General features: G+C 44.3%; 3 protein-coding genes across 17 annotated transcripts in view; 2 read left to right on the top strand and 1 right to left on the bottom strand.

Moving 5' to 3' along the window:
- Positions 1-18,482, top strand: part of cirbpb (cold inducible RNA binding protein b) — a 59,868-nt gene extending 41,386 nt beyond the window's left edge. Inside the window, exons 9-12 of one of the 13 annotated variants that reach the window (XR_014120011.1) lie at positions 382-509; positions 11,321-12,439; positions 12,559-13,255; positions 13,690-18,482. The gene's annotated coding sequence lies outside the window, so the exon portion shown is untranslated. Of the gene's footprint in view, positions 1-381; positions 510-11,320; positions 13,256-13,620 lie in introns of all 13 variants that reach the window. The other 12 variants (XR_014120005.1, XR_014120010.1, XR_014120012.1 and 9 more) reach the window with 12 other exon arrangements.
- On the bottom strand, positions 1,541-23,051 carry yjefn3 (YjeF N-terminal domain containing 3). Of its 3 annotated transcripts, XM_081708084.1 has the most exons (7): positions 20,744-23,051; positions 20,398-20,524; positions 5,984-6,092; positions 3,686-3,796; positions 2,544-2,657; positions 2,279-2,429; positions 1,541-2,188 (listed from the first exon to the last, which is right to left on the bottom strand). In XM_081708084.1, exons 3-7 carry the CDS (start codon positions 6,080-6,082, stop codon positions 1,992-1,994), a joined length of 672 nt encoding a protein of 223 aa, XP_081564210.1. In that variant the 5' UTR covers positions 6,083-6,092; positions 20,398-20,524; positions 20,744-23,051; the 3' UTR covers positions 1,541-1,991. The 3 variants fall into 3 exon arrangements, with proteins under 3 accessions (XP_081564210.1, XP_026863934.1, XP_081564209.1); XM_027008133.3 differs by lacking the exon at positions 20,398-20,524; XM_081708083.1 differs by lacking the exons at positions 20,398-20,524; positions 20,744-23,051 and adding an exon at positions 7,024-7,301.
- On the top strand, positions 20,967-22,729 carry tssk6 (testis-specific serine kinase 6). The gene is given in 6 exon segments (XM_081708054.1): positions 20,967-21,017; positions 21,976-22,129; positions 22,132-22,256; positions 22,259-22,365; positions 22,367-22,503; positions 22,506-22,729. Coding segments are annotated over 6 exon segments (798 nt in total).
- Positions 23,052-23,188: the final 137 nt, after the last annotated feature.

Here is a 23,188-nt window from a genome sequence, read left to right as displayed (position 1 = left end):
GTTGTATGACAAAAATGTTTTGTGTGTTGTCTTCATAAGAATTAAATGATTTTTATTCAGTTACATATACTGCAGGTATCCAGGTTTCAGGATATAATTTAATTTAATATATTGTCAGGTGACTTCTGATCAGTGTCAATATTAGCAGGTAAACTACAGGCTACTATGGTGATTTCTTAGTTCTGACTTCTTATTCTTTGATCAAATTTACCAGCTGCAAATGTGTTTGACAGCATCTTATTTGATGATGTTTAGTGTTGGTGTTAGTTCTGAGTCAGTTCCTGGTGTGTAATGAAGCTAATTCTTACACCAGTCATATCAGTTATATTCTCAAGTGTCCCACTCTTAGTCCAAGGACCTTAGCTGTTGGTGTGCTTGCAGGACACATTTTTTCATGACACCGTAGGACAGCTGTAAGCATGTTCAGACTGTAAGAACTGTCCTCCAAACGATCCTGGACTTCCCCGTGAAGGGATTTGGCCGACATGCAACTTCAGTGTTCCTGGACGGTAAGATAACAGATGCTCCTGTTATGGTTCAGTTTTCCAACTTTAATGACCACTGATTACATCCCCTTCCACTGCCAAAGGGCTAAGTAGTGCCATTCAGAGAAACTAGAAGCTCGTAGACTTGTCAAGCAGAGCTGTTGACGTGTAGCTAATACCCCATAATTACTGGTAATGATGTTTAGAACCACTGGTACATGCAGGATGTGCTTTCGGCAGCCCTGGATTGCGGCAGGCAAAGGAACACTGGAGCTTTTGAGATTTACTGTGCTCCTTGAGAGGAAAGGTACTTCAAGGTCTGTTTGAAGATGCTGATTAATGAGATAAAACTCACAAGATGTGTGGCAGTGACTGATTATTGAAAGCTTCTGAAAGTGGAAAGAAGAGCTTATAGAGACCTGTAGTTTAGGAGTGAACAAAGTCGAAATCCTGTTCAGTGCTAAACAGCCAAATTTCCTGTGAAAGGCTCAGAACAAAATATTCTTTCTGCCTCCTGCTCAGTCTAAACATATTCTCAGGTTTTCCGTTGTTGCCATATTGGGTGCACATGGCTTCAGATGCCAGTCATCCACACGGAGCTCCTGCTGCATGTTTAGAGATTGGGAAGAAGTCTTTTTCCATTTGAATTTCAGGGGTTGATGCAGCAAATCATTGATAAATAAATCACAGCTTGAACAATGAAAGTCTTTTAGCAAACCTACTTTCTGACTTTAAGACAATCTTTTATTGAAAAGTGTGAGAAAGGAGACACAGATGTCTTGAAATGGCCTGTATCCTATACTGGGCATCTCCTTCTGCCTTGTTTTATCTGTAACTGTTTGTAGGAAACAATGATTCATTCTTTGTACCCGGGACTCTTTCGTGACGTTCAGTAGATGTCTGTGTAAAACTAATATATGCTACAGTCTGAAGATGTTACTAAGTAGTTCTTGTTCCAAAATACAGGTGAAGTGACTGTGATTTTCAATAGTTTTCCTGTCCAACTATGCCAGTCAGTAACCATTAATATTAGGGGGTACCATCTAAGTGCACAGGAAGTTTCGAAGATAATTTATTTAAATTCAGCGTGTAAAATGACCATAAATATAACCTGTCCAAATTACAGCTACATACCCATCTATAAATGCACAACCATACAATTCATTTTTAAGCATCCAACTTTTAGATAACCTTGTGTAAAAAATAAACAAGCAACAACCAAAGCTCTGACAAACACTAGGCAGTGCAACTTTCTTCTGTGATGTAAAATTGCAGAAATGTGCCAACAGATTTTTAAGATTTTAATCATTTTCAAGCACACAAAAAAGGAAACCTTAGCTACACACTGCATCTAAGCATAGCCTCTGTATCACATTATCAAATACAACAGTCTCGGTTCACAAATGTTAAACAACAGTATACCACAATAACAATCTATAAAATACAAAATGTGTATATATATTATACATAATATTTATCCAAAATATTAACTTATTTGACGAAGAGTTACAGTTCTATAAAACACTCTGTGCCTGGAAATTCAGGCAGATTGAGTTCATATTTTTTCTGCATGTCATATGGAAGAAACCGTCCGGCCAAGAAGTGCTTCCCCGAGAAACTTGTAGCGCACTTTTTGGGAGCCATCAAAGAAATGAGAACCTCTGGGTTTATCCCGTCTGTACTCGCTTCGTCCGAGTCCCAACCTTTAGAGGGGCAAAAACAGCATTTATACAGAGACGTGTACAATAGCCCCTGGTTTAAAAGGCGTAACCTAAGCTTGAGAAGGAGCATACCTGATGGCACATCCACACTGGCAATGGGGATCTTCACCTGCTTGAGGGTGGCCAGTATTCCAGAGTAGGGCTCTTTCACATCCTGAAGGTCTGTTTCTGGGCCCAGGATGGAGTCGATCACCAGATTATAGGCATCGTTTATCAGCTGTACCTGAACAGCAGAGGCGGGCACACAGCAAGCGAGGCTTAGCACCACGTTCTGAGCCTGCGACTCCCTCCAGTTACCGATGGTGCTGATTTATTACACAGTCTGAAAAGCTCCTACCTCTGTGGGAAGATAGGAGAGGAAGGGAATGTCCATCTTCTCGCACTGGATAGTGAAGTCCTGATGCAGGCTGTGAGGGGAGCGTTTGGGATAATAGATAGTGGGCTCGTACTCCTGCGTGGGACAGGGAGACGGAGACGGGAGTCAACGAGGCCGCTGTGTCTGCAGCACCGCTTTGAACGGGCTCCTCCGAATGTCCTCGGCCGCTTAGGAAGAATATTGGGGAGCCAGGAAAAAACGCCAGGACACACACGGAGCGCAGCTTACCTTCCCTCGGTTCGGTGTTTGGTTTCTTTCCACTGACACGACGGCAGTTGCAGGGCTGTGATATGGCAATGGGGAATTGGAGGCCAAAAATCACCTCGGCTGACAAGCCCACTGGTTTAATGCAAACTTTAGACTTTTATTTATGAACTTTATTTTAATTATGCAAAGGAGGTTAAAAGGGTGAAGTTTAAACACTCAGTTGTAACACACACAAAAATATATATATAACTAATACTAGTGTGGAAGCCAAAAGCAATATATAAAAATCTTAGATTTCACTCTAAATTCCTTTGTTACATAATTTAAGATGAGCACAGATGTCCATTCATTTTCACAGTATGTAACAATGTCACATAATCTAGGAAAAGCTGGCCTGGGCCGTGCAGTAGGCCATTTTTCCTTCACAGAGGGGAATGCCAGTGTTTTATGCATTTCAGGAATGCTGCAATGTAAAAAATAGCTGCAATCTCAAGTCTCTAGCCACGCAACGGCCTTTCACATACAGCACTAGGATCTCTTTAGCAGTTTACATTAGTACGCTTCCAGTACCTGAATACACACCATACATTTTCCATCCTTAACACATATGGTAAACTTATTTAAGAGCATTATTTTCTAAACCACAGATTCTTTTAAATGTCTTTTTTCTTTTTAAATGTTTTAAACATATTTTTCCTTTTTTAAAAAAAATGTTTTAAACATACTTTCCCTTATAGGGAAAAACCTACAAATTCCATAATATTAAGCAATAAATATTTAAAACTGAATGTTGTAAATATTTATTTGTTGCAGTATCTGTAATCCCCAACATTACAATCTGCTCACCCAAGTGATGTTCCTCTGTGTTAATCACATAGTGCTCACACAGTACTTACAAATATGCGCAGATGCCGGGCACACACCAGCCCGATGGAGCCGTTCTGTTCTGGCCCACAAATAACCAACACTGTAGGCTGTTTCTTGCTCAGAGAGCTTAGAGGATAGGCCTGCAGAAAGAGACAGAGGGAGACAGAGGGAGAATGCAGTGAGACAACTCCATTATGGATGATGCAGACTTTAAATATCGCACTTTCCACTGGCTGTCTACACTGGGCTGGGTTAGCAGTCCTGTTCATATTTTCCCCTCGTTGACCCCCCCCCCCCCCCCCAGCCCCCGGCCAGACTGGAAGCCCTCCTACCGTGCATGCTGGCATCCAACCAGCCACAGCCGTGGCAGTAGGAGTTTATTCATGAGCTGTGAGCTGATCGCCGTGAGATGCCCAAATGTTAACCAGTGAAAAGCACTTCTTCCCCCCTGGAGATGATCAACTCTCATAATACACACAAAACATGGAGTTGTCTTTGTAATTGCACTGTGAAATCTGGGTGCAGCTGCCGAGTTCAGAGCTCCATAATCAGCCAACACAGATGTTCCATTAAGTCTAATCATACGGCAGGGCTTGTCTGAGACACGGGGCTAAGAACGGAGCGGACATGTGCCTTCAGCACATACATCTGAATTTTTGTAGATTTAATATTACCCCCGCAAACCCCCCCCCCCCCCCCCCCACACACACACCCCACCCATGCATTGGCATTTGTTGTTCCTCTGATCTGGTCTCATGTTAGGAGCAGTCTATTTACAGATGTCTGACAGGTACATTTATGTAAAGGAGCAGAGGATTCAGTGGTGCATGAATGTCTTTTACTCCTAGTGCCTAATTGTCCTGCTGTGCCCTTCTGCCCTACTCCTATCAGGGTGTTGGAAACAGAGGAGAAGCAGAGAGGGGAATATGGGGAGACTCTGGGCAGCAGTGGCCCTTGGCTGTGTTTCTTTTCCACATTTACCAGCACAGGGAGTAACGCTGTGCAGGCTGCACTCCTGCCAGGGCAGACACACACACACACACACACACACACACACACACACACACAGTAACAGAGGTGTTGCTAATATGATAATGTGTAAAAAACACTGAGAAATCCAGTAGGAGTACACAGAGTGTTCCGTCGGGGCCTTGCGATGAAAGGAACTTCCGGATATCTGGAACTGGGATCGGTCACAAACACTGGCCTCAGAGAACTTCACAGAGAAAGTTCCTCGGTCCAAGGTGTATGGAAAAAGTTTGCTTTGGCATTTGGCCTCCGACTAAATAGCTGGACTGTGAAATCAGAGCGTGGTAAAAATCCGACTACCGTCACACAACACTGCTGGTGCTGCTCCAGGCACTGAGCCGCCGTCCTGAGTCTGTTTATAAGTCGCAATTTACGGCGCACTCACAAAGTCCAGTGGTGGGACTGTTAATGCTAATTGTGATGCGAGCTTGTGGCCAGAACCCCCCAGAGAAAGCAAACAGGCAGTCAGCAAATGTCCTCCAACTGGGAGAAGAACATTTACGCTTGGAGGCCATCCATTATTGAAGCGTCCCAGGGTTCATGAGGAAACAGACCCAGGGATCACACCTCACTCACTTAAGTCACAAGACGCTTTTCAGTCTGACTGCTGCCAGACGGGCCTGCCGCCCGAGGCCCGTGGGCCAATTTGGGCCTGACTGAATTGAAAGAGGCTTTGAGTCTCCTCCTCTGGTTGGCTGGCTATGGCCCTGAAATGCTTTTCAAGAGCTCTGTGGCAATGGGCGCAGTTACCAGATAAGCCCGGAGCTGTGGAGCCCAACGAGGCTCGTGCCCTTCACACACCTGCTCGGGGTGGGGACCTGCCTGTGTGTAGGGCGCCAGCGCTTGTAAGGGTTCAGAAAAGAGGAAAAAGAAGCTGAAGAACTCGAAAGTGCACTGAGCTGGGTGGCCTGTAGCGTGTGTGACCTTCAGAGCACCGGGTCATGGAGTGTAGGTCACAGTTCACGCCAGGAGATTACAGAGGGCAGATCACAGGTCACTACAGGTTTCAGAGCTGTTCTTTATTGTCTCCTGTTTGCTTCGCTTACTCCTGTTGCTGTAGTGTGTTGGCTCAGGGGTAACCACTCACTGCTCTTACGCAGAGAAACGTTAACCGCCACAGTACTTAATTCACACAGTTTAACAGGCACCGTTTAAACGTGTTACTATTCTTTTCAAAGGAGGAACCACCATTTACAGTTGAGTTTTAAATCAGTCTAGGGTCTCCAGAGTGCGGGTGTGTTTAGACAGCGTATTGGCCTTACATGTGTGTATCTGGAGATGGACAGTAACGAACACACCTTGGTGATGGCAACGGCACAGGCATGACCCCATATCTCGATCAGCTGCTGCTGGCCAAAGTGATAGTCCTTCAGTAGCTCCGTCACAAGGACTTCCATCTCCACTTTACTAGAGAGAGAGAGAGAGAGAGAGAGAGAGAGAGCGAGGGAGGACATGTGTACCTGTGAACAGTACATCGCTACAACATGACAGGTTTCAAAACAGAAGAGCTGCCATGCGCTTTGCTGTGGGCTCTGGTAAGTGAAAAGTGACATCAGCTTCCTATGTAGCAACTGAAGTCATCAGGCCTGAGTAATAGAGAAGTTATCTTGAGCTCCTGCAACAGAGAGGCACCGAGCAGACGATAATGAAACTGAAGAGGAGCGTAACACCGCAGAGCCACAAAGTATGACTGCGCCACACCCCTGAATCAGTACTTTTATACCACACCCTCTCTTTTCAGAAAGCAATGAGTCTTACAGTAAAGACTCTTACTGGAAGGCTTTAAGCAGTGGTTTTAGAGTACTGATCCCAGTTTAGGAGTTCTGGATATCTTTGTTGTAAGATGAGGGCAGGACTCTATATAAAGGTGAGGATCTTCTGTTCTGCTTGTAATATTTATTCATACACCACTTGATTAACTAAATCAGTCATGTGCCTTCGCTCCCTATCTCTCTGAAAACTGCTGTATAATGATTGTTTTGTCTACAGAGCCCAACTGTATGACAGCAGGCTGACAGCGATCTTAAACAGAGATAATCAGAGCCCATTATCTCGGCATTTATCCACTGCATTTAAAACTCCTCCAATGACAATTACTCCTTTATATGGGAGAGACATAAAATCACTGTGCAAATTCCTCATAAAGTGCCTGCACGCACAACTTAATAAACTGACTCCACGACGGGCCCCAGGTAAAAGAAAGCAGACGAAACAAGAACAAAGATCCCTGGCTTTCTCGGCTTCGCTGTGTTCAATCAGCAAATCTTCAAAGACGTAAATGACAATACAATGCAAAAAGTAAAAAATCAAGGCATGTGGACCGCAGGGCCAAACCCACCATGGTGTGAGGAGGAATCTCATCATCATGGCCGAGTCCGTCAGCTCGGGGTCGGACAGCAACTCTGTGGGGTGCGACGGTCTCCTGTAGTGGGTCTGCGCAGGTCTGCTATGAAGCATTCTATCATATTTAGCTTGCGATCGCTGAAACGCTAAAGGTCAGCTGGTGTTTATCTGAATCAGCAGAACCCTTCAGTCGTGGTGCTAGCTTGCCACACAGGACGCTCGGGCCCCGTGGCATTTGCAGACCCCGACGGAGCACACAGCTGCTTCCTGCTCCCTGTCTCACTGCCCTGCATTCACACCTGTAAAGTTCACCTCAGGCCCACTTCCAAGAGCTCATCATTCATTCCTCTGTCTGTTTGTTTATGACACATACTTTGCAGCAAAAGAAAATAAAGGATGTTTAACAAAAAACTGTAAAGAAATGACTATGCCAAAGTTATATTAAAGAAAGGGCTTGATTTCTCCTTCTAAATGGCAGCAGACTATCAAACTGGCATCTATTTACAGAGTGGTGTGAAATGATAATGAAGATTGTCTATGCACCATTGGTTTGGAAGTTAGTTTAATCAGTTTTCAAAATCTGCATCAACAATGAATGCAAAAAAGCTACTCACAAATCCTGTGTGGTTAGGATACCAAATCTAGTATGGCATCTTCATAAACAAGTATTTTTGCATAAACTAAAAATTGTGACAGATTAACTACTGATGAAATTTAGCAACGACTAAGCAATTTGGTTTCAGTGGTAAAACCACGTGCAAGTGAACCTGTATTGCAGGGATGTTCAACTTATAATTTACAAGGGTCAATTTCACATAGACACCTCACACAGAGGGCCACTAGTATTTACATGTTTTATAGACTTCCCCACATATTTCTGGGTTAAATTTCCAGTGTTCGAGATAAACTTCTTTTTTAACTCATACATGGATTTGACATAGACAGGCTACTTATGAAATAAGGTGCATGAACCTATTCCTAGCTATTGTGTTTTGGTTTTATGTTGCCTCAATGTTTGGTGATAGACAACCAAGAGAAAACAGCAGGCAGGAGAATGATTTGAAATGTTTGGAAGTAATCTCTAGCTACTGATTCGCATTTTCATTAAATTGTCACATCGAATTTGTGGTGCCTGGTATATTTATTTATGAATACATCCTTTTGATCTTTTCTTCATTGAGCCCAACTGAGAGTGCTGTGTGTCGTATGTTGTGCAATCCTGCTGTATTGTATTGGACAAGCTGCACTGAGTGCATCTCACCACTAGAGGGAGGAGGAACGCCAACAGATGAGATTAGATCTCAACTCAGCAGCAAATTCAACTCCGAACAGTTACAGACTGGCTCTGAATTATTGCATTTCTCTGTAGAATGAGTATAATTTAAATGCACAACACTTTTAGCCTGGGCATGGTGTGCAGACATATGCATGCATGAGTGCATGGCTAAAGAAGCAACAGTAACAGGCTGCATGGTCCCTGGGTGTCCCAAGATCCTCCCTTGGAGTGCCCCGTAATTTCCCCACGGGGAATCATACTCCCTGCCATATGCCGAACATAAAGATCCACTGTAATCACATGTCGGCTAATGAGGTTGTTTGCCTCCAACATGCAGCCAGCAGGCCCACTGAACCTACAGTGGAACGGAGACACTGTCTGCTGCACAGTAGCACATGTACAGGCGCACACGCACACACACACACACACACACACACACACACACACACACACACACACACCCCTTAAGGTGAATGTCTGAATGCTCTGTGTGATTACAAAACAGGCCGCTTCCCACAGGAACAGAATGTCAGGGTCAAAGGGGCTTCATGATGCAGATAAAAGATAACAATTGTGCTGTCACATAACGAGCCTTCGAGCAGGAGCGCTTGGCTCCTTTTCTCAATAATTGAGGCTTGGTGTGTTTGGAAATCTATTACTTTAGGCCACTTAAATGGGGTTTTACTTTTTTGGAGCCTCCCTTTTCCCTCTTTAAGGTCGCACCACTGTTATAATCCAGGCACCCTGCGAGGCAGCTAAATAACAGCCTCTCCATCTTCCATCGCCTCGCCTGCTGGGCACATAGCCACGGCACGCACTAGCTCAAGCTGTCGTGAACGAGGACGAGGCCCGAAGACGAGGCCCAGACTGATGTGAACTCAGCATGCAACAGCTTCATTGAGCACAACTTGCTACTGTCTACACAACACAATACGACCTCCCTTCGTGCCACATTTAAACACAAAACACATCAACGTGATGTGAAGGAGAGGCTACTGGACGTTTGCCGCTTTGCCTTCTGAAGTGTCAAGATCATAACGTTGCATGCATTTTTAAACATGGTTGTTTGAATGGAGAAAGAGTGGAGCTGCAGGCATGAATCTAAAACCTGCATGAATACGTCTAGGCCAAATTTACTGACAAAAACTATTACTGTGTAAGGGTAGTCTGACTGGTAACCACAGGGCCATCACATGCAGTGGATCATTCGTTCTTGGAAGAAAAGAGGCTTCAAAAAGAATGAGATGAATAGAATTAGATATTGTGGCATTCAGGCCCAGTGGGGGATCAACCAGCAACCTCAGTGGGGGTAAACCCCCAAAGTGAGACCCACCACCACAGGGAAAGTAGGTTCAAATGTCCATTGAGATGTTGGCACTCTACTGTCAGACAAAAATGGTTTGGAGAAGTGCTGGTCATCTGAAGACGAACAGTAGGACCACAGGTATAACACCCTGGACAAGTTATAGGGCCTTTATCTTCCATATCTGAGTGTCTCACTGCCTTTCGATGTACTAGAAGAAAGAACATGCAATGTATCACTGTGCTCAAAGCTTTGTAGGTTAGCAGAGGAGAGGTGACCAAAGTCATTCGTTAGTAATTCAGGCACAGTGAAATGTGACGGACGGGTTGCAGGCTTAACAATTTTTCATGGTACTGTGGCGAAGAGTCTAGGAATGAGGGCTTTGGGAAACCACAGAATCAAACCAAAGTGCTTAAGTGGATCAGGGTCAATTTTCTAGCCTGTGACAAGCAGAATACTATGCACGAAGAAGGAATATGATAACTAGTCTCACAGTCTCCCCTCATCATCTCCTTTGTGTTACAGTGTCATGGTAGTGTTAAATTACATTTGGGAGCTACCGGTCCAGTCCTTCAGACAGCTTGCTGCAGCTACAGAAAGTGGGAGAATATCAGTGGTCTGCATAGCTACGAGAACACACATCCCACGTTAACTTGTTTTACAGTACTAAGAAACTACCTGCTTGGATCAGAAAGAGTCTAGAAGTGGATCAACTCTGTCGGAATACAGAGGTCCATCGATGCAGGTGTTGAGCCACTCAAGAAAACAGCACCACACATTCATTACTTACTCCCTTGTTGAGCAGGAGATCACAGGAAGTGATGTCGGCAAGAAAAAGATGAATAGTGAACACTAGCGAGGGAGGGGCGAATTGGTTCATAGTGGCGTCCATCTCAGTCAGTGGAAAACTCTGGAACAGGAAGTGATTTACTAGCATCCCCACTGGGAACGATGGCCAGTGTTAGATGGAGCTGACACTCAGGACATGGACGTGCAACAGTCTCGGCGCTGAAAACCTGGGACTGGCTGACGTGTTTATGTTAGGAATTAAATATGTGTTGAACACACTTCACTTATGTCAGTCGTTTCCTCTCACGTTCAATGAAAGTCCACTGGGGGTATTTAAATACCTCCAGAGAACAAGTTCAGTCGTTAGCTGCGTTTTCCGGAGACGTGCCACCCTCTGGCTCATCCATGTGTGGCGAAAGGCACTGAACAAAAAAAGAAAGAAGAAGGAGTCTCCACTCCACTTCCATGCCTGGTTCTTGTATCCAATCCCGTCTCCTGCGTCTCTAATCTTCCTCTTTTTCATTGTATTCAGACATGAGTCCTACATTAAACCCAGTACCCTACAAACCCTTTGCATTTTCACCCATCATTAATCTCACTGCCTTAATCCCACTCTTCCTTAATCCCACTCCTCCACTTAGTTGCATCTTTATTAGGTAGCCCTGCTCTATCTTATGAACAACTCTGTGCATAGCTGTTGCAAGTTTCCAGTGACATCCTCCGTGAATTATCTATTTTGTGTCAATGGCTCACTTTGATATCAAAGGTGATGTCAGAATACAGTGTATAAGTGGTTATAAATGCATATATATCAGTTTGTGCTGTGTTCATATGTTTTTGCATAAACAGTGTTTACAAGTGCATGTACAGCATAATTGTATATTAACCACATCCACCTAACATCTGCTCTTTGGTCCAAAACAGGTCACACATGAAAGAGGAGCAACTAAAGATGACACAGTGTACAAACTGTGCACAGGATAGAGAGTTCCAATACTGTCAGTGAACTCCCCTCGGAGTAGAAGAGAGATTCTACAGCTAAGGGTGGCAACTAACAAATGACCACAGAATGTGAAAACTGAATGCTATATAACACATAAAACCCTGCGTTCACACTGTATGACCAAACCCAAGATTTACTTCAGGTTGGAGACCAGACAAGCGCGTATGCTGCGATCCAGCTGGGTGATACCTCAGCAGGGGGAGGGATGACAGACACCTGTGGACATCCCCCATACCTACAGATGCCATACCTTGCCAACGCTACAGTTGGGCACAGTGAGCAGCAGCATGCCACATAGAGTTCAAATCATTCTTCTGCTTTGCCGTTGTTTAGAGAAACTCTTCCAGTAGGCCAGAGCATGCTAAGGGCATGTTTTAGGTGCAGGGTTAAAAATCGATCCGCAGACTACAAAAGTTGTCTTGGCAGGTCCCTGTGGGATCTTGCAGATCCTATAACTCATCTATGCAACACCTCCCAAACAGCCTTTCTAACCCAATTTAGAAACTCATTAGGCAGGCTAGGGTTTAGGGGAGCTAATACAACAACCTCTCATCGGTCTTAGTTGCCAAGGAATGACAACAATACATCAACTGTTCTGTCTTGGAGACGGCTCTGCGGTGGACCTGCATGCGTCTGAAAGTCTGGCGAGGTCCAAGGGTGATGCGGAACTCTCTCCAGACTCCGGGCAGGTCCACAGCCAGATTGCTCCGGGCTATCTGCCGACTTCCATGCCACTATTTTAATGTTGCACGGATGTGTGTGTGTGTGTGTGTGTGGGGGGGGTCTTGATCAGATGATCAGCGCCTGGCTCCAGGGGAAAGCTTCAGCCAGACTTCATCTGCGCCCTCTCTCAAGCCGAGCATCATGGGGCCTGGTCATGCCCACATGCTGCAACATATGAGCTGCAACATTCTCAGCCGAACGTCCACCACGGGCTGTTCAGTTGTTTTACAGACCACTGAGTTTTCACAGACCCGACACTGGAAGCAGTATGCAGTAGTTACAACATGCCAGTGATGGAAAAACCACGTTCATTAAATGTGATTAGCAGTCATATTTCATGGATTACGCTTATTTCAGCGACATTTCATTACACATTTCATTTTTCATTTGGAGACAGCTTTTCCAATCACCCTTTGCTCATTTAATTAAATCTTAGCCTAACGTCTGTTCTGTTTGGGAGAACACAGCCGAATGGAGAGCAAGAGGACCGGGCTGGCAACTGGGGGAAACCATGGTAACGACAGAGTCATGTGTGAAGCTCACAGACTCACTGCAGAGAGAGAGAGAGAAAGGGAGCTATACTAGGAGGAGAAGCAGGTACAGGTCCTAGAAGACTGCTGCCAGGCTGTACATCTTAATGTTATATCTTAATGTTCAGCAGTGGCTCCTTGGTGATCTTACCCACTGTGACTGGCTGGAGACAAAACACAGCCTTGCCAAGCCTGTAATTACTTCAGTATGTGTCGAGTATACGTTAGTATATCAGATGGAATTTCTAATAGCACTTTCAGTGTCCAAAAACCAACCATTGTGGCATTTAACATCAGTCAAAAACAGAACAAAGTGAACTAAAGTATATTAGCCTGTAGGTAAGTTATATTAGGTAACCCTGTAGATACAGTGTGTGCTATGAGTTAATACTGTTCAATTTAACTACTTTATTGTACTTTATTGTCTGAGTTCTCAAAAAGAAAATGAAACAAATTGTGAAAAGGCTAAATACGGCTATACATGTCCAATGTTTGGTGCAGGAGAATGTGATGATATGCTGGGATGCTCTCTCTCTTTCTAACTCTCAGAAATTTCAACATTTGGCTGTCCCCTGTTGCTGAGGCCCCAAGGACTCATTCTCGGTGAGATGTCCTCAGCCAGATTCAGCATCTGAACACCCAGCCTTACTGGGGATTTAAAAAAACAAACAAAAAAACAAACAAACAAACAAACATGTATAGCATTTCTATAAACACATTGTTTTCATTTTGAGTTTGTGTCATGCATTTTACCTATACAATTCTTTAAAACTCTGGAAGAAAATTTTAGAATTATATGCCAGCTCTCATGTAGTTATTCTTAATATTTTCCAAGATATATTAAGTTGTATTTGATTCAAAGAGAACAATATACTTAAATGTGTTTTATTACAATGATGACTTGTTTCATTTAATGTATTAATTTAATTATTTATTGTAATTGTTGCTGAAAATTACACACCCATTAGATGAGATGAGTCCCACTAGTAACCCTCATCTACTGTGTATCCTCTGCCATGATGGTGGTGACACAGCAGAACCCTGAAGCTCTACAGAAGCTGAGAGACCAGCCTTTGCCCTTCAGCAAACACCCCTCTACACTGTGGTCACGAAACACTCATCAAAACTAGATTACAGAAGCACACAGGTGATGAGAGGATGGGGTTATTATCAGGGAGCATCTAACACAGGATCCGTACTGGAGTTGGAGTGGAAAGGATGATGTGCCAGGAAAAATGGAACATTTCTAAGTCTAAAATTATTATGACTTTATTTTAAGAACAAAGACGAAGACTGAAATCAGGAATTGCAGCCCTTTTGTACAAAAGCCTCCCATTAAAGTGAGCAAAAAGTGATTTTGTAATAATAACGGACAGCCAGCCGTGCTGCGCCTCACTGCAGCAGAAGTTCATAATGGACGGATGTTTTTCATCCTGAAAACTTAAATAAATTAGGTAAGCTCTCCATTATGTATTGACAGACTGGAACAAGGAGAACCACACACCTGCAGGATTCTACAGCACTGGTGTGTGTCATGAACAGACCAGACACATTAGAAAAGGCAGAGTGATCTATGCAAACCTACAGGCTAACCGTGTATTAGCCTATAGGATTTGTCATGAAATCTTTTATACAGACAAGACAAAGGTTAACCACTATTAAATCATGGAAAGAGGTGTGTGAAAAATAAAAAGAACAGACTCACAATTCAAGGTGGGGCTTCACAATTGATGCGAGCAGGTAGCATGAATTCTGAATTCCAAAGTCAACAAAGGCTTCTTACCTACTGCAGACAAACAACTCCAGACTGACTGAACAGCCTTTCAGCAGAACAGTGTGCACAGACAAACTGTTACAGAAACAACTGTGTCTCTCAGGACCAAAACACAGGCCAGCCATTAGGCAGGACCTTACTTACTGAAGACTAAGGGGAACAAAGGTACTCGAACAAGCAGAGGAAGAAAACGGCTTCACTGCCAGCCAGCCAGTCTCACCAGAGAGCATATTCAGTGCCTGGCAATGGCTTCATCTGGATTCACCAACAACTGCAAGACGTGAGTTTTAGTTCTTGGCTATATTAGCTTGCATGTCATGTTATTTAAATTGTATTACTTAGAATTCCAGAAAGAGGGTATAGTTTATATTATCAGGATATATAATCAGTTTATAGCCAATGTTCTGGAGAACAGAACCAAAACGAGAATTGTGTTACTGTCCCGTTTACAGACTGCACTGCATGTTCACTGATAAACACCATCAAAAGCACAGAATCGTTAACATCCTTTGCATTAAACAGAATGCAAATTTAAGTGAAAATTACAATTAAACTCGAATTTGTTGCTCATATATACACTTGCCTGTTATTTCCTCACAGTCCTTATCATACAGCCAGCCAGAGTGTGACTGATCAACACTGTGGGGTCGCAGCACATGCAGACTGAGAGGCTCTGTGTGGGCGTGCAATCCCAGGCTGTCCAAAAGCCTCCATAAATGCAGCTGCAAGCCATGTGAGCTCACTACAGCTAAACTGCAAACAAATTAACCAGTGTGAGCCTAACAATGACGGCCACGGTCCATAATGAAGAAGAGGTTGGAGGTTTTGGCAATTCAGCAGTGAGGGCATCACCAAGCGTCTAAGGGGCACCACTCCAAAGAGAGGTAAAAGTACTTTAGGCTGACATCACCCTGCAGAGCAGTGCCCGTGGACGCTGGCAACCAAGAAAGATGATCAGCCAACTGCCACCTCCCGCCCCCTTGACAATGATCTCAACTTCTGGCATAAAATGTAGCTAATGTTCAAAAGCATGAAGAAAATGAGCCTTAAACGCCTGTTAAAGACAGGCACTTTCCATCGGAAAAAAAACAACAAAAAAAACCCATTTGTTATTTATAAAATGGGTGTGAACAGAGGGGCCTTCTCCCGTCCCTGCTTCAGAGCGCAGGCAGCATAAGCAGCTCTGATGATCACTATTGTCTGCTACAGGCTCCTCATGCCGCTCCTCAGGCTGGTAATCGGCACGCGCGCCAGTCGAGGAGGGAGGCAGTGCGGCAGGAAGGTGAAGGAACAGCGCGGCTCCACAAACATGCCGCTTCCGTCCTCAGCCCTTCCCGTACGTGTTCGGAAAAGGGCTCGGCCGTCTCCGCTAGCCACCTCTGCCCAACGCCATCACGGCCCCGACCACAGCCAACCCTTTCCCACAGGAAGGCGGGACGGAGCGGGACGGCAGATGACAAAACAGCAGGGAGAGGCTCTCCACGCCAGGGCTAGATTAAAGCGTCAGGACCATCGCAGAAGTCCGGCCAAAATTGTCGCCAAAAGAAGAACGCGTTCTCACTTCCAGCGTGTTGTCACTCCGTTATGCCTGTGACAGGGCCTCATCCGAGACGCCCTACCGCGCGCCATCACCAGAACTAGCTCTGACTGATTTAGCGGCCATCTGGAAACGTCTCATTAGCGTTCTGTCTATACTACACTGATTGCATCTCTCTCAACAATTAAGGATTTTTTTAAAAGAGGACTTCATACATACAAATGGAAACGTTTCTTAATTGCATGTTGCTGCATTAGATATATGAAAATATTAGATGTTGGAGATGAGCCTGAAACCATGCCTTTATAAACAATTTGTGAGGAAGAGAAGCAAACATCAAAATCCAGAATGACCACTATCTCAGCTTTAACCAAAAGCAAAATGGCTTTTTAATAGGCAGGTGAATCAGTGAATCCAGTCAACCTGTTAACAAACACAGAAATAAAGATGAAGACGTACATGTGTAGTTGCACTTTTTCAGGAAGCATGGGTTCTGCTCTACTGTTTCCATGGTGACGTAGTCATATATATAAATGCTGCTGTCTGAAGTTGAAAGTCACTGAAACATGGACTTGTTCACCTTGTGTGCAGTTCTAAAATATTTATTAGAATATATAAAATGCATATAAAAATGGAACTATGAAGAGACAATAAGAGAATCTTAGCAGACATGACAAGTCCACACTCCCCTGCTTGGTGTTTTTTTCCTTTTGTACATTTCATTTGGTACCGTTGGTTAAAGAACCTTTTTTTAACTTTCAGCGTTATCCGTAAAAAGCTCATTAAAAGCACAAATGGCACACATGTCAAGCCATCCAGTATTCAGTTTAATGATGTACCTGGCAGATATCCGTGCCTCGCTCGGATCCCAAAATAACCTCCGAGCCACCCCTGCAGTCCACTTCCAGCCCTGGAATGTAGCCCTGCTGTTGTCATGGCGACAGAAAGAGTACAGGAGGAGCGTTTTTCCAAAAACCCCTCTGATCAAACTGTATCTGTCCTCCCTCCTATCTTCTCCTGTTATCCACTGTCCACCGGGCCATTAGGAGGCTCCGCCCCCCACCCTCAATCCGCTCCCGGTCCTCTGGGTCATGCAGGCCACTTTCTGCTACTGCTCACGTGGCAGGTTAGCAGTCATCAGGCTGTACTAGAACATTCTAATGGCCCATGGTCAGCTGCACTGATGGACTGCTTTTCTTCCTTGCTGCAGTGTTTTGTGTGTGGAAATAAAGTGTGTGTTGAAGTGAGTGTAACGTGAAATTTTACCTGTTGAAAGGTCAGAGGTGAAAATTCCCCAACATCTACTAGGGTACTGTAATCTAGTGCAGCTATTTTACTGATGAAGGCTACCGAGCAATAATTATGACAATATCCAAGACAGAAGTTATTTCTTTTACTTGGCATGCAAATATACATAAGGTCTTTTAAAAGTCTCAGGCAGGTCAGGCGTAAGTCTAGGGACACACTGACCCAACTATTGGCCGTCCGATAGCATCAGGCCATTGGAAAGGATCGGAGACCATCTGTCACCTGTACTTGGTTCAGTGTGTTCTGCACCATTAGATCCAACTGGTCTACATGAGTGCTGTTTTGGCCCATTGTGCACGTCGAATCGGCGTTTCAACAGCTCATTTTGCTTAAGATTAAATCCATTTTGAGGGTCGGACTTGAGCAGACAGAGTGTGAGCGTGACAGAATCAAACTGGGATAAAATGACCAAGAGCGCAGTTAAACTCACAAAGGAGTTCACAGTCCGTCACGACATCGCTGCCCCTTCCAGACAAGCTGCATGGACAAGGAGCGTCCTGCTTCACCGACAACCGCCTCCCTGGCTCCTCCTCCACCTCCTCCGCCTCTAGGGTCGCTGTGGACCACACTTGACTTCATCAGCTGGGATTCTGAGCGCAGGACCACCCCACCTGACCTGCTCCTTCTCGCTGAGTTAGCTCCACCCAGCCAAGCTAATGACTCAACTCACCAGCTGAGCCACAACCTGAAGACATCGGGGCTTAAAGAAGCAACATCTAATGTTTTTCATGTTGGGCTTGCAGGTTATAAAATCACTGGACTGTTGTTGCGAATGGCTGGGTGGCACTGTGGTTCTCCCTGGTGCTCGGGGGGGAAGGATTACCTGTAGGTCTGCAGAAAAGCCAAGCATTTGCAACAGCTCAGGCACTGCTGTGGGATTTCACCATCTGTTCCCGTAGTGGGGCTTTTCAAGTTTCTAGTTTGGTTTATTCATCACATACATAGTCATACACAGTACAACACGCAGTGAAATGGTGGAGAGTGCTCTGTCCAAACTGAGGAAGAGAACCAGGGGTGCATAGAGAAAAAAATATATATACAGATAAATATATATATTCTATGTATGTACAAAAATATATTAACAATGTATATATTGTATACGTACAATATATGTATATTATGATTATATACACAATGTACAATGTATATGGTTGAGTATATATGTACACAATCTACAGAATGTACAGATCCATTGTATAGTACCAATGATGTCCTTTGAGTCCTGCACTTACAGTTTTTTAACAATGATTGTGCAACAGCACTTAAACAACCCTTGTGCAGTCAACAATGTCCAGGAAATACAACCTGTATGATTTAAGTGCAGAGCAACCACTGGTCACTGTGCTAATCTGTTCCCTTTATAGCACTATAAATGGGACAGAGGAATGAACAGATTCAGCAGAGCTAAGCAAAAACATGGAGCCAACAGTACTGAGAGTACTTTATTGTGCAAAGCTATACAGGCACCAGGGACATGCACCGGAAATCCAGCGGCCAAGGCCTGAGTCTGGTGTCCGTTGTGTGCTTAGGGAATACACTGGCTGGTGAACTTCAATTTAGTTAGATATAAAGGGGTCAATTCCGAGAAAATGACCACATGAATTGCATGCTGTGGTGAATTTAAAGTACACAAGATTCATTGAACAGAATAACAACATATTACTCTTTAGAAATATCTGTAAAATTGTGTTTCAAAGACACGAACGTGTCGTTTCAAACTTCTAAACGGCCACCTACTACCAAATTTATCTCCTAAACTACATGAAAAAATGACAGAACCATGGTAAACTTATAATAATCAGGTATGTTAGTGTCTTCGTGCTGCAGTGGGTGGGCCCCAAGTAAAGGGCTAGCACAGTGCGAGGAAAAGGTCAAAACGACTGCTATTATGCAGTATACTTTGCTTTTGCTATCCTTCTCCTTCTCTCTCTCTCTCTCTCTCTCTCACACACACACACACACACACACTCCTCCCTAATCTACCTTAATAATGTCCTCAGTTAGTAGCAACACATTGCCTGGTAGCAAATCGCAAACGATTTGTGGCTTCAAATTCTCTGCTGCGTCTCTTTCCATTATTACGTTTGGAGCCTTGCCTATAAATAAAACTGCCCGGGGGGGGTTGATGTGTGGAGGGGCAGGAAGAAGCAAGCATTCAAACCAACGCCTACCATATGCAGTCCTGGTGCAAGGACAGTAATAATGTGCCAAACTAGCTGCTATATATTATCCCAGAAAGATTTCAGCATCACCCTAGAGCAACTCCTATATATTATTTATATTTTTATATATATATATATATATATATATATATATATATATATATATTTGGCTTTATAGACAAATGATAACCATAAAGTCAAATCTATAGTGAAGCAATAGTGACACACAGAGAGAGGTCATGTGATGTTTAAAATGCAAATAAAGCATAATCATGAGACTAGTCTCTCGCTGACTGCCTTGTGTTTAAATGTCTGTGGGCAGACAGGATGAAAATCAAGTGCCTCTTCTGCCAGTCAAGGAGTCATTACAGAAATCAAACTGCTCATGCTCTTATTCCTGATCACAGTCAGCCTTCCCGGGAAAGCTGGGCACGGCATTTGAGAAGCCCTGCCTGCACTGAGCCGACGGTACTTCCGATTTTTTTCACAGCGCGGAATCTCCTATGGCCTCATTCTCTCACGTCGTCTCATGTTCCTTTTTATTCACCTGTGCTTGGCAGAAGGAGCTGCAAATAAACACCAGCTGCCAGGAACCACCCCTGCCAGGGGAAGGTATCCCTTATAGTCAGAGCATCTCAAACAACTGGGAAACCCAAAAGGACTCCCACATGGTTGCAAACTAGGGCCACCAGCAGCTCGGGATTGCAGCGCCACGCCGCAACAAGAGGCGTTAGAATGGGATTAATAGTTAACAGTAGGCTGCCTGTATTCAAGGATCGAGTCTCCCCACGTTACCATCACGACTGTAGCCGAAATGTCACCCCATGTCTGTTGAGACGCATTGAGGCCGGTGCGTGCGGTAAAATCCAGCCTGGAAAACAGCGTCACGTGCTGCCATTCAGACCTGTCACTTACTCCACACCACTGCCAGTGTTTGCTGAGGGACTGAATTAAACATACTCACTGTGCTGGCAGGAAAAGGGAAAAAATGTGTCACGAGAGTAAACATCCAGCACTGCCAGATCTGACTTTGTGAGGTCTCTTTTGGAATAAATCCATATTTACAAAAGGACAGTAGGAGTAAATCCACACTGACAAAAGAGCATAAAAAAGGATGTAAGCCTAGGCAAACTACAGCAACCATTAATTAAAGACACACTTTTAATGTGTGCATCTCTCAGCAGGCATCCACAGGTACAGAAATCATGTAAGAAAATACAACCCTTAACCTTGAAAGCAGTATCAGGTATAATCATTTAAATCCATCCAAGCAGAGAAATAGCAGACAATGCTGTGACTACAGTGTTTACCTGAGGTATCGCAGGGATTCTACGGTCTCAGGCTCTTTCTCACCGGAACTGTGATTCATCTTTGCCGGGCGGTGAAGATCTTGATACAGGTGATGATAATTCAGCCACAGATTCTTGTGCACCAGTCGGCCTGCTCTCGTTTTCCTTCTCCTCTCTGTCTCTCCCTTGTTCTCACTCAGCGAGCCTCTCCTCTCTATTTATCCCTCTCTTCTATGCAGGCTCAATGGCTGATAAATCGGGCTCCACGCATGGAGCAGCTGCCCTTGCTGCCAGTGTCAGCCAATTAAGAAGCAGGGAGACACGATGAGAAGAGTCTGATTGGCTGAACGCCCCGCCGCTGTGAAGCCAAAGGCTACAGCGCTTTCTGAAGCAGCAGCCTCAGTACACCGTAGCTGTTTCACCGCAGCCCAGGTACAGACCTGACAATTCTGGTTATTTTACTATACATTTGCATAACTGCAGATAATCTAGATAATAATAGCAAGGAGGGAAAATATTTAACATGTATATTATGGGGGTGGGTCCAGCAACACAACAATTGATGCTCCCTTTTTAAAAGAAAAAAGCAACTGCATTAGGTACAGTTCCCTTTAAATTAGACATATAAGAGTAATTTTAAATTAAAACATCTGAGGGAAATTCCATGTAAATCAAATTCAAAGAAACTTGTTTTTGTTTAATGGTTTGGATCGAATTTATTGCCAGGATATGCAGCTCGTTTGGACTGCTGGATCAGCCTGAGGGTAAATACTGCCCCCTTGGGCGCAAATAATGTCAGTGCAGCCTTCCACAAGGATTCGTAAAACTAACACTGTAAACGTCAGTGACGACCGGTAATGAGTAGCATTTTGCTCACTGTCACGAAAATTAACTGTATAGACACTTAAAGATGCACTTACTAATAAGGGCTGTATTTTTGATGTAGGCTTATGTTTTTGGAATCACATCTCATAAAAATCTCCCCCCCCCCCAAAAAAAAACAAAACAAAACAGTGAACGCACTAAAGTGCACGTTACGCTGGTGAGTCACATTTGTATCGATATGAGGTCACAATAGATCTTCAAACCTCATGTTTGAGTTTTGGATATGAGCCACATATTAATACGTTTTAACTTGAAGGGCAGAATGGGGGGGGGGGGGGGCCAAAATCCTGATCGTGATGGTTCGTTCACACTCCAAGTTATATCTGAAAATGACTACCGATAAGTTCTAAGAAGTATGGGCTACAAAGCTCGGAGTCAGCATCGGCGAAGGGAGTTATTGCAAGGTCAAACTAGTTACCTCACTGAAGCATGCCGATCAAGTAGCCGTTAAAATAGTCGACCGCAAGAAGGTGCCAAGCGAGTTCGTCTCCAAATTTTTGCCGCGGGAACTTGCCATTCTAGACTTGATATCGTTCGTGTTTACGAGCTCATTGAGATATGCAGTGGCCAGCTATACGTCATTATGGAACCTGCTACAATGGATCTCCTGCAGAAAATCCAGGAGGTGAACTGCATCTCTAATGACCAAAAGCCAGGACTTGGTTCTCTCAGATGGTTAGCGCCGTGAGCCATCTACAACAGAACGACGTTGTCCACCGCGATCTGAAGTGCGAAAACGTGCTGTTGACAGCTGACAATCAAGTCAAAAATCACGGACTTTGGTTTTGGACGCGTCGCAAGAGGAAACCCTGAACTAAGCACAACGTACTGTGGCTCTGTCGCATACGCTCCCCCCGAAGTACTTTCGGGTGTGCCCTACGATCCAAAAACGTATGACTGTTTAGCCTGGGCGTGATTCTGTACGTCATGGTCACCGGGTGCATGCCCTTCGATGATTCCACCGTGAGCGAGCCGCCCTTCCTTCAGCGAAAAGCTCTGGTGTTCCCCGAGGAGGACGCAGTCTAGGAAGCATGCCGCGCCCTCCTCTCGCGTATGCTACACTTCAGCCCCTCCTCCCAGCCGTCAATCACAAGTGTGACCCAGCAGCCTTGGTTGCAGTAACCAAGAAGAAATGCTTGAAGTAAACGACGTGTTGGAACTTGGGTCTCTTTTGCACGGGTTTTCATTTAACGCGTTGGCAACTTGTGCAAATGCTAAGTTCTTCCACTCAAATATAAATGGGAAAGGCCAAGCCAGCCATTTTTAGGCTTAGTGAGATCTATGCAAACCTGGAGTATAGCCTAGACAACGAGTTTTACTTGGTTTACCAAACACCGGTCATTGCATCCTTTTAGTGTCTGCAGGTAGTGATGTTCAGTCACCTCTACTGTAGTAGACACCCCTCATCCCCCTACCCAAGGAACATATGGTGGACTATGAATATTAACCCTGCCTGACCATGACTTATGGACAATCTCAAAATGCTCCAGCTTTTCTTCCCGATATACAAACTACAAAACTTCAGTTTGGTTCAAAATGCAATTAACCCCATTGACACCTGCACAATTTACCACAGTAAAG

This window comes from Electrophorus electricus, chromosome 26, assembly GCF_041902795.1.
Source record: "Electrophorus electricus isolate QZ-2024a chromosome 26, ASM4190279v1, whole genome shotgun sequence".
NCBI lineage: Eukaryota > Metazoa > Chordata > Actinopteri > Gymnotiformes > Gymnotidae > Electrophorus > Electrophorus electricus.
The sequence above is the reverse complement of the archived record's forward strand: the minus strand, read 5'-3'. Positions and strand labels throughout refer to the sequence as shown.

What these genes read in the sequence shown, in the direction of transcription:
- yjefn3 (XM_081708083.1), bottom strand. Translation starts at nt 7,142, where the DNA reads ATGCTTCATAGCAGACCTGCGCAGACCCACTACAGGAGACCGTCGCAC. An exon ending in GTGCCGTTGCCATCACCAAG is followed by an intron (nt 3,797 to 5,983) that starts GTGTGTTCGTTA and finishes CTCTTTCTGCAG; the next exon opens with GCCTATCCTCTAAGCTCTCT. An exon ending in CCCGGCATCTGCGCATATTT is followed by an intron (nt 2,658 to 3,685) that starts GTAAGTACTGTG and finishes TGTCCCACGCAG; the next exon opens with GAGTACGAGCCCACTATCTA.